The sequence below is a fragment of the Ischnura elegans genome, chromosome 10 (assembly GCF_921293095.1).
Source record: "Ischnura elegans chromosome 10, ioIscEleg1.1, whole genome shotgun sequence".
NCBI classification, from domain to species: Eukaryota; Metazoa; Arthropoda; class Insecta; order Odonata; family Coenagrionidae; genus Ischnura; species Ischnura elegans.
Window position 1 is genome coordinate 26,344,632 of NC_060255.1, and position 19,415 is coordinate 26,364,046.

The 19,415-nt window shown below is 38.9% G+C and overlaps 1 protein-coding gene across 2 annotated transcripts in view; it reads left to right on the forward strand.

The window, feature by feature from the left end:
• LOC124166739 overlaps positions 1 to 1,110 on the forward strand; it is a 35,907-nt gene extending 34,797 nt beyond the window's left edge. For both annotated transcript variants that reach the window (XM_046544407.1, XM_046544408.1), the window contains one exon: positions 587 to 1,110. In XM_046544407.1, coding sequence (XP_046400363.1) covers positions 587 to 838 — 252 coding nt within the window. In that variant the 3' untranslated portion in view covers positions 839 to 1,110. The remainder of the gene's footprint in view (positions 1 to 586) is intronic.
• Positions 1,111 to 19,415: the final 18,305 nt, after the last annotated feature.

The window sequence follows — 19,415 nt, forward strand, 5'->3', positions numbered from 1 at the left end:
TGGTGTGACTGGTTGCGCAGCCTGGCGGCCTAGTGTAACAAGGGCCTAAGGAAATGACTACGCCCCATCCATCCATAACCTACACTGGCGATTAGCTGGAGGAATTAAAATCCATTGACGGTGTATGACAAATCTCGAAGTTGGGAACAAAAATCGTATGCATAAAACACCTTCCACCCATGAAAACAGGTTTTTGCAGATTAGACCCTTCCAGTTCCGATATCGTGTATATTGAATGCCGTGAGCTTTCGCGGAGGCCAAATAGAACTCAGCACTTTGCACTTCATATCTCATAATGGATCTCCACAAAGTATCTGCCTCATCCATCCAATTCATAGAACTCAGCAATTTGAGGATGACCACGGAATAATATACTTCAGAGGTGGAGAACACCTCGCCGCGCTCAATGGTCGAATCAGCCCCTGTCCTAATTAAAGACGTTTTAACTTTTACCCTTTTCAGGAGTGTAAAACTAACTTTTATTATCTCTATAGTAATGATCAATTGAAATAAGTCATTTTGATGCAATATAGGCTTTATAAATTTATGTTACCCCATGTTTGATGAGATTTTCTTTTCTTCACAGGGAATTACAATTACTAATGGCTACCTCATACGATATTGCTGCAAAGAATTAAACGAATCATTATACAAAGTGTGTGGTGAATTGGTAAAATCTGGTGTGGAATTAAACGCTTACCTCATCAAAGATTTTGCCAGAAGGATAGCATTCAACGAGGGTCTCTATGAATTCTCAGCATCACCATCGTGGTTCAAATCCTTCAAAAAGTGCTACAACATTGAAGTTCCTGATATAAACTCGAAGCATAAAACGTAAAAATGACTTGGTGTGAAATATGTACCCAAAGCACTAATGAAAACAAATGATTGTGACTCTTCGTATTTATTTTTGAAAAGAGAAATATGCAGCCTGCGGCATAAATTTTCAAGATACAAAGACCCTCAAGATCATGGTGAAATAAACGCTTTGAGTAACATGATTTACAGCACTTTGGAAAAGAATTCTTAGACTTTCTGACTGTCTCATTTAATTTGTCTAGGTCTTGAGAGAGATGAAATATTCCAGAAGTACATGTGTGTAAAAAAAGTCTCCGTGTTATTAATTTACTTATCATTGGAGGAATCTCTTTTTGAGGTAGGTACCTATGTAATTATTGAGGAAAAAATATCTGTTTCGCTTTTGAGATGGAAACATTTCCCTCTCCATTATGCCTTATTAGAATTAACCGATTGAAATTAGTACTAAAACAAATTTCAAATTGGAGTTCAAAGAGTGTGCCTGAATTAAAACTATAAGATATTCTAACTACTGAATTTGATAAATGCACACTACAAGTAAAAGAAATTATTAGCTAATTATTATTATAGTATTCTACCGATTAAGGTAGGTTTCCATGGAGTACTAAAGAGGTGATCTGGGAGCCTCCCTTTCCTTCCAGTACTGCCTTCTTTAATTCACTGTAAGGCCTACTCTCTTTCAATCTATCTAAAAATCCTATTCTTTTCCTTCCCCTCCCTCGTTTCCCCAACATTCTACCCTCCAACACCATTTTCAACATCCCCTCACCGCTAAGCACTAACTCCATCCAAACCTTCTGTCTCCTGCGTATCTCATTATTAGCTAATATTCATTAAAAATAAAACGACTACCATTTGTAGCTCATAAAGTAATGAATTCATTTTTAACGTAAGTAAACAGACATTATTGTTAATATCTTCTTTAACGTCTATTCTTTAAGTATTTTATATGGATTATTAATAATATGGGCCAGTTTTCTGGAGACATCCTCCCGGTTTATGTCGATCTTTCTTCCTTATTTATTAATTACGACATAATTATACCACGAGGGATACCTGTTCCTTATTAATTTACATTTTGGGATAGTTATATGATCGCTTCATTGAGAGAACTAAAAAATATCCACCTAACGGATACGTTTTACGTACGGAAATATGAGGTACATTTGCCTTTGGAAATACTTTTAATTTATTTTGGCAAGATTTTAAAAGTATCAAAGAAATTTCATTTTATTCTCCCTTCAAAATTTTCATGCTATTATCGCAATAATAAGAATGTAAAAATTTAAGGGGAAGTGAATGTTTTTTTTTTTTTTCATCATCATCACTGGTCAACAATCCTAGGATTGGTTTGACGCAGCTCTCCACTCAGTTCTCCTATCAGCTAATCTTTTCACACCTACGTATTTATTCCCTTTCACATCTCTCTTTACTTGTTCCATATATTTTGTTCGGGGTCTTCCTTTTCCATTCTTGCCTTCCACTTGTCCTTCGACGATTGTCTTCATCAGGCCATCATGTCTCAAGATGTGGCCTATAAGGATGTTCCGTCTTCTTATTAAGGTTTTCATGAGGCTTCTCTTCTCTCCTACCCTTCTTAGGACTTCCTCGTTACTAACTCGGTCGATCCATTTGATTTTCATCATTCTTCTGTAGCACCACATTTCAAAGGCCTCTATCCTTGCTTTCTCCGCTGTGGTCATTGTCCATGCCTCACTTCCATATAGGAGCATACTCCAGATGTAGCTTCTTATATATGTTTTTTTTTAATGAGGGAAAAGTCGGGGATTTTGGATTCGGGAATACTGTTAACAACCGCGATTGGCCTCTGATATGAAAAAACGTGGGACAAATAGTCATATCGAAGGAGGAAGCTACCGACGAACATAATGGAGTTTGGAGACAATCGTGTATGTACTATTAAGGATCCACATCCATGCTCATCTGAAACTATTGCGTTTCATGTTTTCATATCAGGTCTCTTGCGGAATTCTCTTCATCATGCTTTAACATCGGGCGTATCGAGTACAGCGTTGCAATATATTGCAATGTTAAATTACGAATGGTAATTTAAGGCTATTATTACTCGAAATAAGTTAATTTTCGTCCGATGTACTTTTAATATTTTCTTAATATCTTCTTTTAGGTAACCCCGATTTTCTCATTGTTTCTGATAGAGTTTACTTAATATACCTTGGGTGAAATATTCACCTATCCGCACTTACCAAATTTTATTACCAAAGTGAAGATGATACCAGGCGGATAAGAGGAATAATATGACATTTTAAAAGGGGAAGCTGTTTGCTTGTGGTGTGAGAAATCGACCGATTTCCATAATGAAATTATTGCTCTCCATATTCGTACTATGCCGGGAGCCTGAAACCAGAAGCCGAGCATGAATTGTACAATGGAAAATTCAGTGGCCAATAAGAAAGGAGCAAATGAAGTATAGACCTTGAAGAAATCCTAATATTACTAAGTTTTAACGAAACCGGAACCTATTGGACTCGAAGGGAGAAATTTTCCACTCTTATGATAAAGATCTAAATACAGTAATCCCTGGCGTTTGATTACACGTCTACTTTTTTAAAATTTCTCCTAGTGGCGTCCAGTTAGATCAATTTTATTTGACTCTGCAGTTGGAGTCAAACAGACACAGAAAATAGCTCGTTTAATACTGCATCAAAGGACGCGCAAAACTTCTGGAACGATATACTTCTTACAATTAGTTATACCCTTCCAATCACTGATTTCCAGCGGAACACTGTCTAGTTCGCGACGAACCTGCAAGAAGGACATTCGGAAAAGGAGCACTTGCTTGCAGTTCAGGTCGCCCGCCTTTTTTCAGGCGTCTGTACGAAAGCATTAGCAATCGCCGCCATGAAGCTAATGCAGAGAACGACTGTTTTGAAAAGAAGAGCAAGCAACATCATTTCCACTGGATTATTGGGCATGATACATACGCTTCGGAAAATATGGTGATATGCTTTCTAAAAATATATAAATTTCACCGAGTTAAATTTTTATAGGGTATTATTAAATTTAATTTCCTAAGAATAACCCAAAGACGGATCATAAAATTTTTACTTGAGATATAAGTATAGGAACTGTTTTCATTTAATGATCGGCTGATCTCGTTTTCTATTTTCATTCTGAACTGTCCAGTTGTAAAAGACTTTTTCGATTTCAAGGATCATGTAAATCGGTATGCATGTGGAGATCTTAAGCGATTTAAAAATTGTGCCTAGAATAAAACGACATGTGAAGAAAGAAATAAAATTTTAGCTGAGTTGCTGTATGTTAATTACCTTTTGTTGAGAAGATTCCTAGGTAAGCGGTGTCACATCCCTTATTTAAGTACCGCCGTTCATAACTTTCATGCAAACTGATTTTGTTGACGACTGTGTCACATAAATATAGATTGGAACGGTTGAAAATATCGGTAAATCACTGTCAATCGGGTATTTAACTGCCATGTACTTTTTTTCGGGAAATCAGTCTCGCTAATAAAAAGTTATGATGAGCTATTAGTATTAGTAGTGGCGAAGTATTCCTCTACCATGTACCTACCTGCGAAAAGTAAGCTCCAGCTTTGAGTAGACCTTTTGATCGCTGAAGGGCATGGTATCGAAGATTCTAAACAAGTTTCCAGCATCTCCTTGACTCATTCACCAGGTAGAGGGGTCATTGGCCTCGTAAATCATCGCAGCTGGCTGATCCGTTGACAGTTTCCAGGCCAAATCCAAGAGCCGATTACTTTTCACGTGCTCCAGTCTACAGTTTATTTTTTAGGAAGCGTAGCGTTGCCATGGGCTTGCCTGTCGATGATCGCAGCTCAATAGTCTCTCTCGACACCAAAATAGAAACCTCAACAATCAGTAACGTCAGCGTGGAAACTTATCAGCGGGAAAAAAACTTAAAATTACATATCATTCGTCAATTCACAATGTTTGTGATGAAGAGTAACTTGTCAATGGAGGTTCCGGGAAAAACGTATTAAATTGTTTCAGGCTTGACTTAGTGGAAGTGCGATGCATGTACGGTAAGAACTACAAATTGTAATACCCACACTTAGATACAAAACTCAACTACCGACCATGGTTACGATATTCTATGTCATTTCCAAGGAATTTCGAAACCATGGTCGGTAGTTGAGTTTTGTATTAAAATGTGGTAATTACAAATTGTAGTTTTTATCATCGATATTCCGGGAAAAAGAAAAGAAAATATGCACAATTACATGGTGCAATGCAACAAATAACCTGCTGCTTGCATGGTCCATTTGGATCTTTGAGGCTTTGATGGAAACATAAATTAAATATAGTTAATGATAATAACTAATTTAATAAAATGGTAAATTTAATTTGCTGACTAGACTCTTGAAATACCTAGCGACTTCAGCATCGGCGCATGTTCAGAAAATAATTCTCTCTTAATAAATTCATTGCGTAAACTGGCAATCTTCTTCCGTAAAATTCCTGCGTGGAAGCTTTTATACTTCAATATTTCTCCATATAAGTATACCGTTCATTAGTTTTTGTGGAGTGTTGAATCATCATAAGTGCCAAATATTATGGTTTATATTCGCCACGATGTCTAGATAATTAATCAATGGATACTAAATACTTATTAGCCGGTAAATTCAAATTATGCATCGCAATTTTGGCTATAAATGGCATGTGAGCATTTCTGTTCACTGTGGTTATTATAAGGCTGAAGTGTATGAAATTGTCCCCTGTCAAAGAAGGCTATTCGGGTTTCCAGGCAGGTGGTGTCTCTCCCTTCTGCCGACGTTTCGGAACTCGAGTCGTGTTCAGCCTTGAGGATGTAACAGCCTTGAGGACTCGAGTTCCGAAACATCGGTAGAATGGAGAGAGACCGCCAGGCTGGAAGTCAGAATAGTCTTCTTTGGCTATATTCGCCGGGATGCATCGCAGAGCTTACTTCTGCTGTCTCTTGTGTTTACCCCCAAATCAAATTGAGCGGTCAAATGACAAACAGCTTGGTTTGAATCACCGGACTTCCTTCAAAGGCGTATTGCACAAATTGTGCGAAAAATCCACAGAGAAAAAAAAATCATTCACCTTGACCGGGATTCGAACCCAGAATGAATGTCTACCGGGAAGAATGACGGAGATCGGGGGATCCAGGTGCGAATCACGGTTAAGACGATTGATTTTTTTTTCTCTGAGAATTTTTTCGCGCAATTTGTGCCTTGCGGGTGACTCTGAAAAGATATCACCGTGGTTAGTCCCGATATACCTTTTACAAAAATTCAAAGGCAGTGTCTTTTCTAACGAAGTTAACCATATCTTACGGACGCCAACATACTATGGAAGATCAGATCATTTAAATAAAATAAGAGAGATAGATTGTAGAACAGACAGATTCAGAATGTCTTTTTTTTCCACGATCAATAAGAGATTATAACGGCAGCGATAGAACTCATAAATAGATTGCATGACTTGTAGTGTAGCCTACTAATCTATGTAAAACTTAATGCACGTTTCTTAATCTTATTATTATTTCTAACAGCATATGGTAGTATAAATTGTTAGTATGCGTGACGTTTTTTGGACAGTGTGGTGTGCATGTGGGAGTCCAATTGCATGCTGAATGCTGGTGATTGATCACCCCCTGCCAAACATCCTAGAGGTGGCTCGCAGGGTACTATGTAGATGTAGATGTATACTTAAATTAGTCAAGAGTGACCGCATCTATGTGGTCAAAGTTCGGGCTTCGCTCTCCGGCTGTGGCACTGTGCGCACGATTTGGATCTCTTGCGGTATTATGCATCGAGGTGTATGGATCAGAAAATAAAATATAACTTTTACGAAGAGATAAGGCTTCATTTTATCTCATTTTCACGTCGATTATGATCGCATTTTATCTCGTCTCTTTGCTTTCATTAGCAGATATAAAAATTAAAGGAAATAAGATAAAATCGTGGTTATTTCCTTTAGGTCAATCACCTACCGTCCGGTAACGTACGTAGAGCGAACGAGAGATTTCAGGGGATATATGAGGGTGTCTGGCCCCCCTCCTATCACCCCCCATATTTATCTTGAGTATTTACTACATCAAGGCAGTCTATCTAGCGGTTGGTGGCCCAATTTCGTCCTCTCTATGATATTATATGTCTCATCATTCAATGGTTTCCACCAGGCAGTGGCGCAGCGAGGGGGAGGTTTTGGGGGATAAACCCCTCCCCCAAAGCTCAGGGAAATTTTAAGTTTAATCTATTTTACTAAATTAGATTGATATTACTAATAGAATAGTGCAAGGATTAATAAAATATCCCTCAGAAAACCGTAAAACACCATTTTGAACATTTATCTTAAAATTCCGCAATTTATTAATCTCGCACTTACCGCTTATCCTGGTAGGTATTCCGTACCCCCACACACCCCGGTATTAGTTGCACCTAACCCCCCCAGCTGCGCCCATGTCACCACGGTCGTATATACGCGACGGCGATTCCCACTCAGCGCGCTGCAGAGGCGGTCAGGCCGTCGGCCGAGGGTCCCGAGCTTAGGGGAGCCCATAATGCTCGCGTCTACCGTGATGCGTATATTAAAGGTGTGATAATAATCCGACTAATATTATTTGAGTCAAAGATTTTTTCCTCTTTCATAAAATCCGACATTTTCATTCATTTGCTTCGATAGGGGAGGGTGATATACCACGGAACACTTTTCTTATCGGAATCTTGTACCTGAGCAATGTCAAAATGATTTTGTGTCGTGAATTCATGTGTTTTGTAATTTGCCTATTAAATAATGTTTATGCTTGATTTATTTTGTCTTTGACAATCAAAATGTTTGACCTTTTCGTCTAGTTAAATTTAGAAGCACGCTCTAAGTCGAGTTCACTCGCATGCAAAGGGGCAGTACGTGATGTAGTATGGATCCTTTCCAACGGCTTCGATAGTAAATATTTAATAATTGGTACGGAAAACGTTTTGATTTGGTATTTTTCGAGCGTAGTTGAGTTGAGCACTAACTTGCATTAAAAGAGGTAGAACTGCTCTTTTTCAGGAGCTTTGACGGTGAAAATGGAATTGTGTAAAATAAATTCTTTAAATATTTCTGTGTAGTGCCATTGAAATAATTATTTAAACTCAGTGTTTGGTCAATATTTGTATTGTACAGGGACTGTTCATAACGAGCTCAATGGCGACGATCGAATTCGAATTATGTTCGCAGAAGAAACGACGGTTTCATAGCAACACGTTCAATCGATCTTTTATTTCCGTATGCGAGGCAAAGGTCATCGTCAACCTCTCAAAACTTCCCCTGGACCCTGCCACCCAGTCGATCCTTCAAAAAGGATTCAATTACGCGCTGACGCCGAAGAAAATTCCAGTAGAAGAAATCATCAGTGGAGTAGAGAGCGCCATTGGCCACTTGCCCCCCAGCGAGGCTGAAATAGTTAGACAGGACGCCTGCCGAATCCTCAGAATGAAAAGCAAAAACCAGAAGCATAACACCACCATGGCGGAGAGAGAAGCCCTTAGAAAATTGAAAGAAAATGAGAGCATCGTGATTTTACCAGCTGACAAAGGCAACGCGACGGTCGTCCTGGAGAAAGAAGACTACGACAAGAAGATGGAAGATTTACTCGCGGAAGGACCTTATCAAAAGATCGACAGAGACCCAACCGCCCGATACAAGAGGATAGTGACAGAAATAATCAAGACGTATATACCAGATCCCGCCGATAGAAGAAGACTCAACCCACAGGATCCGAAAACTCCGTGTATCTACGGCCTGCCGAAAATTCATAAGGAAGGAGTGCCCCTTAGACCCATAGTCAGCGCCATTGACTCACCAGCATATAAACTAGCGAAATATCTGGCACCGATCTTACAGCCCGCAGTAGAAGACGCTAAATCTTTCGTGAAAACCTCACAACATTTTCTTCAGATCATTAGTGGCGTCAAGGTCAAAGAAGAAGACATCCTAGTCAGCTTTGACGTAACATCGCTCTTCACAAATATTCCTTGTGACGAGGCGGTAAATATCATAAAAGACAGGTTCGGAGAAAACATCGCCAAGATGACAGAGATTTGCCTCAAGAGCACTTTCTTCCGGTGGAGGAATAATTTTTATCAACAGACGTCTGGAGCAGCGATGGGTTCCCCTCTCTCCCCAGCAATTGCAAATATATTCATGGAGCACATAGAAGATACAGCCATTCAGAATGCCCCCTACAAGCCGAAGATTTGGGTGAGATATATCGACGACACTTTTATCATTTGGACGCACGGCAAAGAAAAGCTTCAGGAATTTTTTACTTATTTGAACGGGATCAACAGCAACATAAAGTTTACAATGGAGGTGGAGGAAGGCGGAAAACTTCCATTCTTAGATGTCCTCGTGGAAAAGAAGAAGGACGGAACATTGGGGCATGCAGTGTATCGAAAACCTACAGCAACAAATCGGTACCTGCACGCCTTATCTCACCATCATCCAGCGCAAATAAATGGAGTGGTCAACACGTTAATTCACCGCTCCTACAAAATAAGCGACCAGAACAACTTTGCCGAAGAGAGGACGAAGCTAGAGGCCATTCTACGGGCAAATGGATTCGACGACAGAGTTATCTCTCGAACATTTAATAAAGTTATCAGAAAGAACAACGAGATCAAAATCAACACCGCAGAAGCAGCGAACTCCTCTGTTAATGAAGAAAGCCTTCCTGCCATACATTAAGGGGACGACTGACAGAATAGGAAATATCCTACGCAAATTCCAGATAAGGACAATATTCTCGCCTCACGTACAGATAAAGCATCTATTGAAAACCGTCAAGGATAGAACTCCACTACAAGTCGAAGGGGTATACCGAATTCCTTGCCAGACCTGTGGGAAGAACTACATCGGCGAAACAGGCAGATCGGTTAAAACACGTCTAGAGGAGCACGAGAGAACAATTCGACTGGGGCAGTCAACGAAGTCCGCAGTAGCCGAACACGCAGCGCTGGGCCACACAATCGACCTTAAGGAAGCAAAAATTGTGGCGAGAGTGAAAGGCTTTAAACAGAGACTCGTAAGAGAAGCAATAGAAATATCTAAAGAGGAGAAAAACAACTTTAACAGAGACACTGGCCTTAAAATCAGCCGTACTTGGCAACCCGTAATCGGCAAAAATAATCGACAACCTACTGCTCCAACCTCTCACTCCCCTCCCCCCACCACCTGACACGTATACCTATATATACCAATTTTAAATCCCACCTCTTCAGATTCCCTTGAGAAAGCGACCAGCATCGGCCGGGAAACGTTGGGGCCACCCAAAATCTGACGCGGCGACATAGCCCAAAAGTTTTAATTCAACATTCCGTATTAAGATTCGGAAAGTTGAAATTAATGCAATTTTCGAATTTACCAGCCATTATATTCCCAGTAAGATTGAGTCAAATATGTTTCACTAAACACCTCATTGTCCGTTGATAATTGTCTTCCTGCGGGTCACAATGGCTCTAATCCAGCATTAATTAATTCATTGGGCATGTACAACTATTTAATTTCACACCCAACGCTTGAGAATGACAAACCCTGTGCTGACCTGGGATTGGCAGCTATTCCAATGGAGGTAGTATCCATTGAGGAAAACATCTATATCTACATCAAGGGCGTACCCAGGATCTAAACTAAGGGGGGCAAGACATGGTTGTTCAAGTTATAGGTAAGATCTAAGCATGGAAAAAATGAATGAAACCAACATTTTAAGGAAACTGTAACAGGGGGGAGCTGCTCCTTCCTGCCCCTCGCTGGGTACGCCCATGATCTACATAATACCGGGGGTCAGGAGTTAAGGGTCTCAAAGTCACGAGGCATGCTTAGAAGATGCGATCCAATCTATATCCCAGCAAATGAATTGAATTCCCCCTCCCCTTAAACCATTATACAGCGTATTCCTTTTTCACTTCAAACTCATCAATGAAATTTTCTGATTATGACCTTGAGATGCCAAATGAAAGAATAAACTTTGTTAGGTTAATTAATATATTAATAAAAACCTGGGTTTGAATTTTTAATTTGAAATAAAAGATTAAAAATAATTAAGATAAAGATAAAGAAAAATTGATAAGAATTGGAAAAAATAATAAAAATAAAGAAAATTTTAAAATAAAATAATTTATTCATTTGAGATAGACTCTAGAACAGACAGTTTCAGAATGTCTTTTTTCCACGACCAATAAGAGATAACTATAACGCCAGCGCTAGAACTCATAAATGGATTACATGACTTGTAGTTTAGCCTACTAACTTATGTAAAACTTAATGCATGATTCTTAATTTTATTATTATTTCTAACGGCATATGGTAGTATAATTTGTTAGTATGCGTGACGTACATCTTGGACAGTGTGGTGTGCATGTGGGAGTCCAATTGCATGCTGTATGCTGGTGATGAATCACCCCCTGCCAAGCACCCTAGAGGTGGCTCGCAGGGTATTATGTATACGTAGATATAGATGTTTAAGAACATGGTTACATCGTCAGGTCTTCATGTGTTCCTAACCATGTTATGAAACCTGGGTCGTGCTTTTTCAAATGTATTCTGAACCTATTGTGAACCTAACAAAGTTTATTCTTTCGATTTCCTCAGGGGAAAGTTTTCACAAAGTGAAGCCTGAAATCATCAGTTATAATCCGCTTGGCGATTACCAGTAAGTATTATTGACATATTCATGAACCTAAAGAACGCATGGATCGGCCTATCGGGTGCGGGGGGTGACAGAAGACTGAAATTGCTGAAGTAGTCTGCCGTAGGGAAGGAAAAATATTTTTTCTTCCGATCACGCGTATTTCAATCGTACTCTGGACTACCCTGAACTTATTAGGCCCTGAAAGAAAGTCTCCTTATCCTTAAAATAGGTTATCCGATTATAAAACTCAAATATTCAAGTAAAACTTGGTGTTTTCGTGGTTTTCAACGTGAATAGAGTAAAATATAATAAAACTTACCCTAAGTTTCATCAGCTATATTTGAACCAATTGATAATTTTTTGCAATTGAAAGCTCATTCTTGGAGAAAATTGAACTCCAAACAAACTAATAAAAAAATTATGGAAATACGAATTTTATTCCTCATTCATACTTTTCATTCGTACAAATGAGGAGAATCACTTTTTCGTTTAAAGAAGTACCTCAACGTGCCATATGAATTAAAAGTAGTTTTTTCCCTTAGGATCATGTAAATAAATTCACTCATTTAAGTTGAAAAATACGGCCTATTACGCGATTCTCAAAGGTAATGCTAATGGATAAGCCGGTGCCATCAGTTAATGCGAGTACCAAAGTATAAAACTGCGTTTTCACTTTCGTTAAATCACGAAATTTACCGAGTTACTCCACTTCTTTGTAGCAGCCTCACATTTGAGCAGCCCCCTCACAAAAATGGTCCACTTGTTGATGACAACCCTCCTATAGCTGAAGCAAGCCAGCATCCAATCATGGCCTGGCGGTGGGATGGGGAGTTGTTGCTACTCAAGGTTCTAGACCTCGCGATCACTCGCGATAAGGTCAAAGACCTTAGATGGTCGCAGTAGGACGAGTGAAAAAGATCCCGCCGCGACAAACTCACTCCGGGTTGCTGTGGTCTGACTCCGTTCACACACGCGCTGGAGAACCCTCCCATCGGTCCATTGGAGGGGGCTGAATCACTGAATATTGAGGGGAAGGTTAGTAGTCAAGAGGTTGGAAGGGAACGAGAATAAAGAAAGCAATTTTTTCATGCTCCGGGCGAATAGGGTGTAAAGGCCTGGGTACACGATACACTAACTCGTACGAGTGTCTTAAATGTATGAACGCGTGTATGAACACGAAAATGCTCCGTGTAACCACCCAACTTGTGCGATTGCACGAACATAAAATAGAACCTATTGTGATTTGATTCATACATTCGCACATGGTACATGTTACGTGCCGGTCCACAAAAATCGTTCATGCATTAATTCATTAACTCGTACGTGCTTATGTTCCCTGTAACAAGGCCTTCAGTCCATTTCACAGCGGAAGCTTTAATTTGCAGGTTTGGGGATCGTCTTAAGTTGAAATACATATGTGTAGAAATACTTTTTCGAAATGATGCTGAAAGAAATTGGAATCCTATCTCGGAAAGAAACACTCTCTCGGGTAACTTTTAGATTAATCATTTTGTAATAGATTCATTTTAATGGCTTTTACAAACCATTAAAGAATTCACGACTTGATTTAATGTGAAGATGGACCTGTGCGTCGAAAACTGCATCATAAATTTTTCTCTAAAGCTAATTTGGTGATTTTTTTGATAATTTATTTCCATGTAGCCTCTTTGAGTCCTTTACATTACCATCACTGGTCTATTCCTTTTATATTCAGCAAATGATCGTCCCTTTTCTCAGTCCAACATTGGTTCAATTGAGGTGGATTGACCCAATAGTATATATTTAAAATTATTGTACATTCCCATCCATATTATCATCATTGGTAAACAATTCTACAATCGATTTGACGCTGCTCTTCTCAACTCTCCTGTCAGTTTAAATTCTGACACCTGCGTATTTATTCTATTTCACATCCTCTTTATCCTTTCCATATATTTTATTCCCGGTCTCTGTTTCCATTCTTGCCGTCTCCGTTTGTCTTCCTCCAGATTGTCTTTATCTGTCCGTCGTCTAAAGATATGGGTGTTTATCTCTAATATAATCTGTATTATCTATATTTGATCATATGACATCATCATTACCGGTCAAAAATCCTAAGGTTGGTTTGATACAGCTCACCAGCCAATTATCCGGTCAGCTAATCTTTTCATGCCTACGTTTCTCTTCCCTTTCACACTTAATTACGTGTTCAATATTAATTTTTTAATCGTGATCTTCCTTTCCCGTTCTTGTATCCTCCTGTCCCGCGATGATTGTCTTCAACAAACCATATTAGAGTCCTTCACACCAGCAGGGGAGGCACGGATGATTGGGGGGACTCGGCTGGGACTCGTAATAGGGTCCTCTCCAGGAAGATTTTATGAAATTCCATGCCAGGAAAAGGATTTTGGCACTATTCTGATTCATAAAAACTGGATAAAAGTTGGGTAATAAACATAATAGCATAGGTGGATCTATTGGGGGGGCACGGGGGCACGTGTCTCCCCCTCCCCGGACCCTTCAAAAATATGCAATATTTTTAATAGGTTCCATTATCATTGCGCTCGTTTTGTATTACGAGGTATCCTTGTGACCCCCCCCCCCCCAGAACAAAATCCCGGATACGGGCTTGCTTGTGCCCCCCCCCCTCCCCCAGAAATAAATCCTCGATCCCCCCCTGAACAATAGCAATAGCGTAAGAAAAAATACTATGAAAAATGAGAATGTCACATCTTATAAAATTTAATAATATATTATGGTTATATGAAAAATTTAGGGGATTTTCCCCTTGTGAATGCACTGAAATAAAAAAAAAACTCTAGAAAAACGATGTAATAATAATTTTATAATCGTAAAAAAAAACGTTTGGTTAAAGTAGTCTAAATCTTTTTTTTTATTACATCCATTTATTGACGCGAGCGTTGTGGGGTCTCCTCAGCTCTAGGCCCTCGGCGATTGCCGACAAGCCAACCAGCCAGGCCGCCACTGTACACCAGGTCAACAGCATGTGCGGAAATAGAAACCACGGGCTGGACCGCTACGAACACCATGGATACGAAAATCGTACCCAAGCTATACCCGACCCCACCATTTAAGTTTGGTAGGCGAGGCAACGGCGAGGGCTGACATCACTAAGGCCAACGAATTTATGAAATTATTTATGGTTTTCATCATTTAGACGCCTTGAACATTATGACTACGTTACTTTTCGATACGTTGTTATCCATTGGGAAACTGAACCATTCTTGAAAACTAGAAATATACTGTGACCGTCGAAGAATTTGCGAACCTCATTTATCTCGATGGCTGTCTAACGTGCATTTTTCGTGTTCTGAATTCGCTCTATCTCTATTCTTTATTCCGCAGGAACACAGAGTAATTTTAGCAGTCCTTTTTGCAAGCAGAAGTCCTCACAAGCAGCTAGCCAGGGGTGGCTAATGGGTTTTCATACCGTCCACCAAAAATTTCTTCCCGGAATTGATATTTCCATGATTCCTTCGCTTACTCATTCGGGTTAATCAAGGTATGACCTGCCTTGAAGATTGACCGGTTTCGTTCACGTGTTGGGTTTATAATAGTTTTTTTTTCAAAAGATTTGCATGCATACATTGTAAAAATTAAAACTTATTAGTGACTGAATTAGCAGTGAACTTAATAAAATGAGAAGGCATAGTTGCCGGCACGGTGGGATGAATTGAAAGCCTTGAAATCCTAAGGGATAGCTTTACAGCATCAACATTGACTCAGCCCTTCTCCTGACTAAAGCTTGCAAGTCTTTCGACACCTTCTAAGAATATTTCTGACTGCATGGCCTATTCCATATCACTTGAACTACAGTTAACAAACGTACACTTTCACGAGGAAAAGATCACCAAACAGCTCACAGGTTGGGTGATTACTCATTGCCATAAGGCAATTGGTAATCATAGTAGTAATTACTACTTAAAACCGCGGGATCATTTTTTTCTTCTTATTATAGATAGACTACTGTCGCTCTCGTACAATTTTTCATTGGTGTTAAATTTCACACGGCAGCTTTTCTAGCATTGTGAGCTATCTTCTTTCACGCTCTTGTTGGAAAAAGCAATGTCCTTTAATTCGAGTTAAATCTGTTTGTATGAGTAAAATGGACTAAAAATCAATGCCCATATTGTGGAAATTATTGGTCGCCCTTGATAGCTTGCTCCATAAGTTTCAACGAAAGGCCAGGAATACGCATAAATTCCAGCCACTTCCAGAAACTTGTGAGCAATTGTGAGAAAGAACATGCATTAATATGTTGAAGACATTTCCGATCTCTAAACATACATAGCATCTTTTTCGTAATTTTTTTGGTATTTGGGTATACGATTGAAAAACCGGTTGCCGTTCGAACGGCAGAACCCGTAATTATTTGTTTCTTTCTGGAGGCTCACGTCCTAAAATAAAACGATAAGTTTCTTTTTTTACACAGATTACGGACAGGTGCCAGGTAATTGCTATGCATGATTTTTTTCGTCGTGGCGTTGTAGTATTTTCAAGGTCGGTGATGCCGGAGCCGTTGGAAACAGTAATTAACCTCGGAAAATACTTTTAGCGTCCAAATAATTTATAACACAGGTTTGGAGCATTTGAAATATCGCGAGATCCATCAAAAGAATAATAAGGATAGTATAAATTGACATCTCCGTCATTTTATTTAACCATATTTGGATCTATGACTAAGATTGTTTTGAAAGTTTATTGTTTTTCAACGAATAAATTTCTCAAATACATCTTTTCTTAGCTGAGAAAAATTTTTGGCCTACATAATAATTTTAACTGTGCAATGATTTTTAAAAACTAATTGAGAGGATTAACAGAGTTTCTGTTACCTCTGGTGCAAGGGCGTACCCAGCGAGGGGCAGGAAACCCCATCTGGAAGCAAAAATCGTAAAAGTCTTTAAGGAAAATGAGGACTGGATTGAAACGAAAATTTTCAACAAATTTAATATAAACACACGAAAAATGATAATAGCATAAGACATATGTGACTAAATTAATTTTTTTCAGGCAAATAATTTTAAAAACTAATAAAGCGCTGTAACAGTTTTCTTTAAATGTTGGTTTCATTCAGCTCTCCATGCTTTAATGCTACAACTTGAACAACCAATCGGCATTTAAAAGCAATTTGGAATCCCTCGACGTCTTTTCGGCATCCATCTTTTCGTCCGTATTACGTCCGCTACTGGTTGGCTTCTAGCAAGTCCTTCCCGTATCTTATTGCTTCTTACTTAAATCGCGTGGTGTGAGGGTGTTCTGGGTCTGTCATCATCATCAGTGATTACTGTCCTTAGACAGGTTTCCACTGGACTTCTCTCCATCTTTCTCTATCCTGAGCATCCTCCTTTAGGTCTTTGTATTTTCTTCCTCTTCTTATATCATCCAACATTCCCATCCTCCTTCTTCCTCTTCCTCTCTTTCCTTCTATCTTCCCTTCTATTATTCTCCGTTCCAAACAATTCCTTCTTAATATATGCCCTAACCAACTTGCCTTCCTCTTATGAATCATATGTATTAATTTTCTTTCCTCGCCTATTCTTCTTAGAACTTCCTCATTCTTCACTCTGTCAGTCCACTTCACTTTCAACATTCGTCTCCATACCCACATTTCAAAACTTTCTAAATATCTCTCCTCCTTCTTTTTAACAGTCCATGATTCACATCCGTACAACACTACACTCCACACAAAACATTTCATAAACCTCTTCCTCATCTCTATTGGAATTCTTTTTGCTGTTAACAATGCTTTTACCTTTCCATACGCTCCTTTACCTATTGATATCCTTCTTCTTATTTCCTCAGTACAACTTCCATTCCATCTTACCAGACTTCCCAAATATTGGAAAGTCTGTACTTGCTGTATGATATTTCCTTCTAAGGATATACAAACACAACCTTCTTTTCTGCTGATTCTCATCACCTTGGTTTTATTTATGTTTAAGTTCATTCCAAATTCCCTCCCCACATCCATTATATCATCCATCACTTGTTGTAAATCTTCTTCACTTTCTGCCAGCACTGCCTGATCATCTGCATATTTAATTGTTTTTATTCTTTCTCCTCCTATTACAACTCCTCTAGCTTTTTCTAAAGCTTTCTCCATCATTTTTTCAGCATAAACATTGAAGAGCTCTGGAGAAAGGCAGCACCCTTGCCTCACTCCTCTTCCTATGCCAATTTCTTCTGTTTCATCATCTCCAATTTTTATAACTACTACCTGCCTACAATACATCTCCTTTATTAATCTCCTATCTTTCCAATCAATGCCAATGTCTTTCAAAATTTTCAATAACACATTCCAATTAACCTTATCAAATGCCTTTTCCCAATCAATAAAGCAAATGTACAAATCTCTATTCACTTCCATCATTCTTTCTCCTATCATCCTCAAGCATCCTATTGCATCACGAGTCCCTTTACCCTTTCTAAATCCAAATTGATCTTCTCCCATATTTTCTTTAATTCTTCCTTCGATTCTTTTTAATATAATCCTTGTAATTACTTTGGTAACATGGCATATAAGACTAATTGTCCTATAGTCTTTACATTCTTTGGCATTACATTTCTTTGGTATTGGTATTAGAATAGTTTTAAGTAGATCATCAGGCCAGCTCCCGGTATCATATATCCTATTGATTAAATTTGTTAATCGACTCATTGCATTGTTACCTAGGTTCTTTAATGCTTCTGATGGTATTCTATCGCATCCCATTGCTTTCCTTTCCTTGAGATCCTTGATTGCCTTTTCCACTTCTCTTCTCAGTATGTTTGGTCCTCTATTCACCTCTTCACATTCCCATTCCTCTTCCAGCTCCATCTCAGAATGATCGTCTTTACTATCATATAGTTCTTTCACATATTCTTTCCATATGTTTTTGTTTTCCTCAACACCTGTTGTTATCTTTCCGTATTTATTTAACATTCCTTGTTTACTTATTTTCTTTGGCCCTCTTTTTGTGAACTTTTTAGCTGTTTTATACATTTCTTCCAATCTCCCTTGTTCTTCTAGGACTTCCATCTTTTCGCATTCTCTCTCCATCCACTCCTCTCTTGCCTTATCAGTTAATCTTCGAAGTTCATTGTTAAGTTTCCTATATTGCCCTTTTCCTTCTTCAGTGTGAACATTTTTCCACTTTCTCCTTTCCTCCATTTTATCTATCATGCTCTGAGTGATCCATTCACTCAGAGCATGATAGATAAACTGGGTCTGTAACCTGTTGCAATTATTAACTAATTCCTTCTTAGTTAATCACACCGATAGAGCGTAAAAAAAGGAACTCGAACGTCTTTCTTTTCACTTAGGTACTTTTACTTATGACGGACAAAAAAGGCATGGTTACACGCAGCAACAACGAAGCAACAAAAAAAGAAAACAATGGTAAACCAAACAGACTACTGGCAATATTAATATGGACCGTATAAATGAGCAGTGGCGCCGACTCTATGAGGCCTGAGGGGAAAATGCTATATAATCTTAAAACTCACTGCTTATAAAATTTCCTCACGCCCATAACGAATTTTTGAGGGGCCCAATACCCCTCAAAAATTCGTTATGGGTGTGAGGAAAAAATGTGTCAGGCTTGTCGATTTTCCCCGGAGTGTCCCGATATCGAGATTCGAGTTGCCAGGGTTCTAATGTTGATCATATGAATCTTCTAAAATGCTGTATAAACTTAAAACTCACTACTTATAAAATTTCCCTGGACAAGATCCTCGGTTTGGGCCCCCCCAATATTTTTTTTAAGTCGGCATCCCTGTAAATGAAACATAAACAATAAAAATCACACACTCCAACGGCTTACCTCCCCCCCCTCCCTCTTCCTAGTTTTGATCCTGGGTACGCCCTTGCTGTAGAGGCATGATCTATGAAATTTAAGCTTAAAATATTGGCTGAGAAAATTTCAAAAATTTCCTTTGGTATTCTGCTTTGGAGCATAAAT